Source organism: Cyprinodon variegatus, unplaced genomic scaffold (genome assembly GCF_000732505.1).
Source record: "Cyprinodon variegatus isolate N-32 unplaced genomic scaffold, C_variegatus-1.0 Scaffold47, whole genome shotgun sequence".
Taxonomy (NCBI): domain Eukaryota; kingdom Metazoa; phylum Chordata; class Actinopteri; order Cyprinodontiformes; family Cyprinodontidae; genus Cyprinodon; species Cyprinodon variegatus.
In genome coordinates, this window is record NW_015150500.1 from 1,979,465 (window position 1) to 1,987,315 (window position 7,851).

The 7,851-nt window shown below is 38.4% G+C and overlaps 1 protein-coding gene across 2 annotated transcripts in view; it reads left to right on the forward strand.

Moving 5' to 3' along the window:
- erbb3 (erb-b2 receptor tyrosine kinase 3) overlaps positions 1-4,789 on the forward strand; it is a 25,818-nt gene extending 21,029 nt beyond the window's left edge. The window contains exons 23-29 of one of the 2 annotated variants that reach the window (XM_015370645.1): positions 1,071-1,149; positions 1,231-1,377; positions 1,466-1,563; positions 1,653-1,826; positions 1,929-1,997; positions 2,081-2,327; positions 3,214-4,789. In XM_015370645.1, coding sequence (XP_015226131.1) covers positions 1,071-1,149; positions 1,231-1,377; positions 1,466-1,563; positions 1,653-1,826; positions 1,929-1,997; positions 2,081-2,327; positions 3,214-3,953 — 1,554 coding nt within the window. In that variant the 3' untranslated portion in view covers positions 3,954-4,789. The remainder of the gene's footprint in view (positions 1-1,070; positions 1,150-1,230; positions 1,378-1,465; positions 1,564-1,652; positions 1,827-1,928; positions 1,998-2,080; positions 2,328-3,213) is intronic. The other variant, XM_015370646.1, reaches the window with a different exon arrangement.
- Positions 4,790-7,851: the final 3,062 nt, after the last annotated feature.

The window sequence follows — 7,851 nt, forward strand, 5'->3', positions numbered from 1 at the left end:
GAAACAGGAAAAAAAATCTAATACAAAGTGAATCCAGTAGAACGTTTTGATAAAAGGTTCTACTGGATAATACAAATAAAAAGATATTATTGACTACCAGGAGACAATAGTTGAATAAACTTATGGCTCTCAAAATGGTATCGGTGCCCTATTTGTTGGTACTCGCCGATACCGATACCACCATTTTAGGGCAGTATCGGGGCCCCGTCCGATACTGGTATCGGTATCGGTGCAACACTAGCTTTAACACCCCTGATTCAGATGATAGCAGATTAGCAAAGTCTTGTAATCCATCATCAGTTAAAATCAGGCGTGCAAAAGCTGGGAAACATCTAAAACCTAAAGAGCAGCGTGACCAAGGACCTTATAAAAGATCTGCAAGCAAAAAGCACACGGCTGAAATAAAGTCACAACAAATCCCCTTTTTCAACTTCCTATCAGCCATATAGGAGAAAACAAAGGTATCAAAGAAGGTTCTTTGATTAAAAAAACCATGGAGAAACATGTTGGTGATTGCATCACATTGTGGGGGTGCTTCTCTTAGGGAAATGGGGAAAATGGCTTAAGTTGATGGTAAGATGGAAAGACCTAAATGCAATAATGGCAGAATACCAGGCAGAAAATTTTACAATTTCAGATGCTGTCCTTCTGCTGAGCAGTAGCCAGATATGCACTAAAATGATTTAGGTCAGGGGCATTAAATTCAAATCCTTTAAAGGTTGTGTCTTGCAGCTTTTAAATGTTCCCCTGGTCAAACACACCTAAATTAGAAAGGTAAATTTCCTTCTCGGCTTGCAGTCAGGTCCCTCACTGTCCTACCAATGACCTAATTGTATAAGTTTGTAAAAGTGTCACATAGAATCTCAAGAAAACACGTCAAAGTTTGTTGCTGTAGCAAAGCAAAAGGAAAAGAAGGTGAAAATGAATAACTTCAGAGGGACTCAGTAACAGAAAAATTTGAGGAAAGAGTTAAAAAAAAAAGTTTAAAGCCTTGAACGTCTACTTTTTTCCCTCATATTTCTTTGTTGAATGTGATTTGCAACAACTACATTTCCTGATGTTGTTTACAGACACCAATAATCAAGTGGATGGCCTTGGAGAGCATCTTGTTTCGCAGATACACTCATCAGAGTGATGTTTGGAGTTATGGTATGTTTAAGTACTGACAGTATGTAAAAACGGAAAGGATATAGATCTTACCTCAGACTGATTTTCTTTTCTTTAACTTAGGTGTGACTGTGTGGGAGATGATGTCTTATGGGACAGAGCCGTATTCCGCAATGTATCCACAAGAGGTTCCTGATCTGCTAGAAAAGGGAGAACGTCTCTCTCAGCCTCAGATATGCACCATTGACGTCTACATGGTGATGGTTAAGTGTAAGTATCTTAAAATATAAATGTTGGCAGTGGACTGGACTTAGGCCCCCTAAATATTAATTTAGTACCTTATTTCTCAATTATCCAGGTTGGATGATTGATGAGAACGTTCGTCCAACATTTAAGGAACTGGCTGGAGAATTTACCAGAATGGCAAGAGATCCGCCTCGTTACCTGGTGATCAAAGTAAGAAAGGACTTTCTTCAGACATTTTTTTTTTTTTGCTGTTGGTGTTCATGCAGCATTCTCACTTTTGAATTACCATGGTTTGGCAGGAGGACTGCAGCCAACATGATTCAGCTCTTGATGAAGTTGCCCAGCGAAGTGCAGACCTTGATGATCTGGAAGATTTAGAAATTGATCTAGAGGATCTGGCTGAAAGCATAACTCCAGCACCACACCAGATGTCCAGGAGTCTGAGCCGCACCTCCAGGACAGACCCTTTCAGGGTAAGGGATGGTTTTCTGTTGATATTTCTGTTATCGTAGGCCTTTAAAATCCATTTCCTTGTTACCTGTATCCGCATAACACTCATTTATTTTATGGTAAAGGTGGTGCTAGATCCAGCGACTGGGTCTGGGTACCTACCAATGACCCCAGGCATTGACATTGGAGGAAAGGTACAAACATGGAAAATCTCCTTTTTATCTTGAATATTTTTATCCAGACTTCTGCAATTATTTAATTTATTCATCTTCTGTTGCAGTCCCGTTCCCGACTTAATTCGGCACGCACCATGTCTGAGAGTTCAGAGGGGTGCGGCGGGGAGCTGGAGATGAGCGAGGACTTTTCTCTGACAGGAAGTCTGAAAAGGGGACGCCACAGAGAGGACAGTGCTTATGTGTCACAGAGGGACAGCATGTCCGGTGGACCGCCAGAGACTCCCTCCCCTGAAATGGAGGAAGAAGATCAGAATGGATATGTGCTTCCTGGAGGAAGCCCAGAAAGAGGTGATGGCATACTTTAAAGACATTTGGCATTAATGAAAATGGGATTGAGATATGGGAGAGGCTTCTTTAACAGGGACTGGAGCCCTGTTAGAGGTTAGCTTGCTAATGAGCGCCACTGGCACACTATCTTTGCATCAATGCAGGGAATCCTACAACAATACGATAAAAGCAACCGTCTTCTTAGTTCACTGCCATTTGATTTGGTCTTTGACTTACCTCCGTCCCTGTCTTAGTGAGATTGACCATCCTACTGTTCGTTTGTTTACTTTCAGTTGCTCCCATGTTCAGGGGGTCACAGTCACAGACTTGGTAAAGTTGTAGTGGCAAAGTTTTTATGCCAAATGTCCTTCCTGTCACCAAAGGAAGGCTGCAAACTCCTGCAAAAACCTAACTACTTTCTGTTTTGGGCTCTATTTTTTATTGTATCACATTTAAGATTGCAGTAAGCAACATTAAATGCTGTCCAACAATATTTCTGGTAAAGGTCGTTTTTGGTATGAAAATGAGTTTACTAAATAAATGTTGCTAATCTATATTGTTTTGCTACAGTTTTTAAAGATTCCTGATTTGAAATTATTTAAATTTTAACATATTTTCCTAAGCTTTAACATTGTTTTCTGTTTACCTTTTTGTGTGGACACATGTAGCGGCTAATAAACCTTTAGAAACACTGTTCGTCACAAAGCTCTGACTGCATTAATGCCATAAACTTTGCCTTTATTAATTTTGAAGATTTTTATTTGGTATGTAGTTCATGTGATGATGTATAGTTTTTTTAAAGTTTGCTTTAAAATTGAACAGGTTTTATAGAATGACAGATGGTAGAGATGATTAAATATAGATTTCTAATTAAATTAACACCTTATTATTCTTTGTTGTGTTTCAGATCCCCTAATGTACTCGGCTCGAGCCACTGCAGGGAGAATGGGAAAGTCTTGCTCATTAGGTCTCCTGGATCACTCAGACGATGACGAATATGAGTACATGAACAAGCAAACAAACGTTTCTCTGAGGCAAAACCCCCACCTGCTGAGGTCAAAAAAGAGACGAACCTATTCTTTATCATCACAAGCGACAGATTACTGCGATACAGCACTTTCCACGGAGGTCAGAAGAGGGCAACCAACAAGTCAGACCAAGCCTGATTCAGCCCAGCAGCTTTCAAAGGATGTCCAGTATGAATATATGGACATCAGATGTAATGACAAAGAGGAAATACCTCCAGAGCGTGACCCTCCTCCACCTCCGATTCTACGGAGGACAAGAGGGGAGGCAAAGGAGGAAGAGGAGGATGCATATGTCGAGAATAACGACTACCATTACACAAATAAAAAACCAGTACAACAACAAGCAGAGGATAAAGAGTTCTACAATGACAACAATGAGGCAGATGAGTACGAGGATATGGACTGCCTTGCATCTCCACCACCTGTAGTTGAAGCAGTCATTTACCAGAACATGCAGAGGGAGGGAGAGGGAGAAGGTGGAGTCACACAGGTGCACCCGTCGGGGTTTGATCCCCACGCTGTGGTGCGAACTGGAGTTGCAGCTACTGAAAAATCTTTTGACAATCCAGGCTACTGGCACAGTAGAATGTTCCTGAAACCCAACCCTGTGCAGACTTGAAGAACATGTTAATCTCAGTCTTGGGACATTTATTCATGAAGGACTTGAAAAAAGAAAAGCATCCAGAAGCCACACTATGTAGCCTTTGATACAAACATAGAATATTAATTAAACAACAAAGTGCAAAGACTGGAATAAAAACTCACTGACCATATATAAAGGTGTAAATACTTTTATTCTGAATGATTTCTATTGTACCATGATCTTGTATCATAAATGTACTTTACTGTTTATACTTTTAAAGGATCAAATGAATGTGTAAATAATAAGGCAATGTTGCTATTTAGTATGGAATACTGTTGATGTCAAATTTAAGGAATAGACTATACTGGAAGGACTTCGTGACAAATCTGAATTCTAGGAACGTTAGCAGAATAAAGGCTGGACTAAATATAACATAACATCATAATGCTTACTGGCTTAGCCATGTGTAAAGATGCCAGTGTCCACATGCTCTTTAATAGTCAGCGTTGTGCTTGCCTACCTCTCTACGATTTCAGGGATTGTGTAGTTCTGCACAAGATTTTAAATCTAAACTAAAAATTAGGATAATGTTTCTCACTAGATAACAGTAAATCTGTTTTGCAATTGTCAAAAATTATACACTTTGCCAGTATGTTTTAGTCCTGTAAATATGGGCAAATCCGAAGTTAAAAGCACTAAGTGTTTAAAACGCTAAGAAATGAACAGACTACAAGCTACATACTACTGTTTACATTTTTTAATGAATGTAATTTTTTTTTAGAACAAGGCATATCAGTATGTTTTAAGGCCTTGGTAAATTAAATGTGTTTTGTACATGGTTAAATAAAAATACAAAATTACAGAAGTTTTTTTTTTTTCATGTTTTGATTACAGGTTGCTCAATTAATAAATATAGATTTGAAGAAACTGTTTCTGCTGAGATGCCTGGATATTTATCACTGGCTTAACTGCTACTTGGTGAATATTAAATTTGGATTAAGTATAACAAGCACAAACCTTTAGTCTCAATTTACGGTAAATTGCAGCTCCTACCTCCTGTTCCTAGCGCCTATCCTTTCAATCTAGTTGGTGTTTAACCCTACAGACATTGTTACGAGATGGACGCACATGAACGACGATCAAATTGGGACTAGAGCCTTCCAGATAAGAACTACAAAATCAAAAGTTACATTGTTGTTGCGAATGGCTGAAGCTCTTCCTAAAACCCAAAATAAATGAAGGTGTGTACATCTACCAGAGATGGGAAGTAACGAAGTACAAATACTTCATTACTGTACTCAAGTAGATTTTTCTGATATTTTTACTTTACTTTACTACTTATTTTTATGGCGACTTTTTACTTCTACTCCTTACATTTTTACACAAATATCTGTACTTTCTACTCCTTACATTTTTAAAAATTGGCTCGTTACTTTAGTTTTGAATCATTTCAATGGAGTTACCGTTATTATTTTTCACGTCATCAATACCAAATTCAATCTAATTGGATGGGAATCTACGTTGCATTTGACGCACCACTACAAGATGAATCGACAGATTCGGCGGTATTCATTGGCGGCAAATCATTGCAGCTTGGTGGCGGTGGCGTTAGCATAGTAGCATGGACGACGAGATGATTGAAAATGAACACAACAGAGATCTAGTCCTATTGGCAGAAATCCATTTAAAATGTAGGCAACGGCATGAAAAAAGTGGTTTCTACTTTTACTTTTATACTTTAAGTAAATTTACAAGCCTGTACTTTGTTACTTTTACTTGAGTAAAGAAGTTTAATCAGTACTTCCACTTTTACCAGAGTATTTTTTAACACAAGTATCTGTACTTGTACTCAAGTACGGAAAGTGAGTACTTTTGCCATCTCTGACATCTACATGTTTCACAAAGAGTACATGTGAAGAACTAGTGTATTTTTGTTAAGCTCCATGAGGTGGGATGTGTCTATAAGCCCTGTCATATGAAAGATTGTAACAGTTTAGCTAGTGGTGGCGGTTGGGGCCTTATTTTGAATTAATTGGCACTAGGAAGCATACCGTCTCCTCTTCCAACAACTCCTTCCTAACTAGCCAGCACTATTCGGATAGATCTTATGGCAACCTCTGACAGACTTCTGCGATAGCCTGAGTGTCCTGATAATTTTGAGGTATTCAGACTGAGACCCTGTGCACCCTTAAAAATTATAGCATGCATTTCTATTGTTTTTAACTACTCTGACAGCCCTGAAAAAACTCAAGTGTAACTAATCATCTCCATGTCTCCATAGTCTGGATGATGAGTAGAGAGGTTCAAAATCAATGTTGTTTAAGGCCCAGGGGGAAGGTTTCACTATCAGTAATAGTTAAGGATGTCATATCATTTACTGGTGCTGGTCATCTGTAGTTAAATGTCCGTGGTGTTTTTGTGCGGGATTAGCCAGCCGACTGGCTTGAAGGAGAATTGTTAAGAGGGGGGTGAGATTGCCTGAAGGCTGCTAGCCTGTTATCAAAGTAACTTCTTCCATTACATATCCGCAGAGCCTTAGGCTGAACACCCCAAAGAAAGACAACATTGGCAACACTCTCAGCTGTAATTGTTGCAGCAAATCTATGACTATGATGATGTGATGCGAGAATAGACTTGATGTGATCAGTGAAGATGGTATCCATAATCCTAACAGGAGCGTAAAACTAGAACAGTTACCATCAGAAGTAAATCCTCTGTTAAGCTGTCTTCGTAAGGGAGCTAATGTTCTGTTTCTAGTTTAGTTCTCAGGGCATAATAGTGCATGACCAGTTCTAGACAGTAGCCAAAAGGGACCAGTGCTCCTGTAGAACAGATCTTGGCCCCTGCTATGGCCCCTGTACTGCAAACATAGCAAAAAATTTACATCTCAGCTTGTCTATTTTTTTTTATTTTGTGTATTTTCCCTTGATTTGAGCAGGTAAGACAATTTTCCAAAAGAATAAGATTATTTACATTTAAAATATGAAAAAATAAACTCTTTATATAATCATAAGTGGCAAATGAAATTATTTTAAGAAATATTTACCTTTTTGGATATGTTTTTGCAGAGTAATACCAGCGTAATACTGGGACCAGTTTAATTTCACCTTTACAATTTTAAAGTTAGAGCCAGTCTTAAACTCCAGCCATATTAAGATACAATCACATTTAATCTGTAAAATCAGGAGTATGTAACCCTGGGTTTGTGGCTTTTTTGTTGTTTTTGTTGTTCTGTACCCTGTGAAAAAACACTGGCTCACGCTGCCCCCAGTGGAACATTTTGTCAAGAACTGCCACTGTAAAGGTACGAAGGAAGTGAAAGGTCTAAACAGAGGTTTAAACTGCAAATAGGGAGGAAATTAAATAAAGGGTTATCTGTTTATATGGCAGAGATGATTGCATTGTTTGTCACTGTAGAATGGATTGAGGAAGTGAGACCACTAAGAGCTGTTATATGTTCAGATTCAAGTTCTTCATTGATCAGTTTACAAAGAAATCATTCAGAAAGCTGTCTAGATATTTTATTACAAATTCAACAAATATTGTATCATATTCAAATGATGGGGTTAACAGTAGTGTTTCTTTGGGTACTTGCACATATAGGAGTGAAAGGTAATGAAATAATAATAATAATAATACATTTTATTTAAAAAGGCGCCTTTCTGGACACTCAAGGTCACCGTACAAAACATAAAAAGTGTCAGAAAAAATACAAATAATAATTATAAAGACATTTAAAAACATTTTAAAAATACAGAGGCTGTGACAGTGAAATTTATATTTTTAAAGAGAATAAGCAATCTTGAACAGATGGGTTTTGAGTTGCATTTTAAAATGGAGAATTGAGTCCGTATTTCGAAGTTGAGGTGGTAGAGAGTTCCAGAGGCTGGGGGCAGAGTGGCTGAATGCTCTGCTCCCCATGGTGGTGAGACGG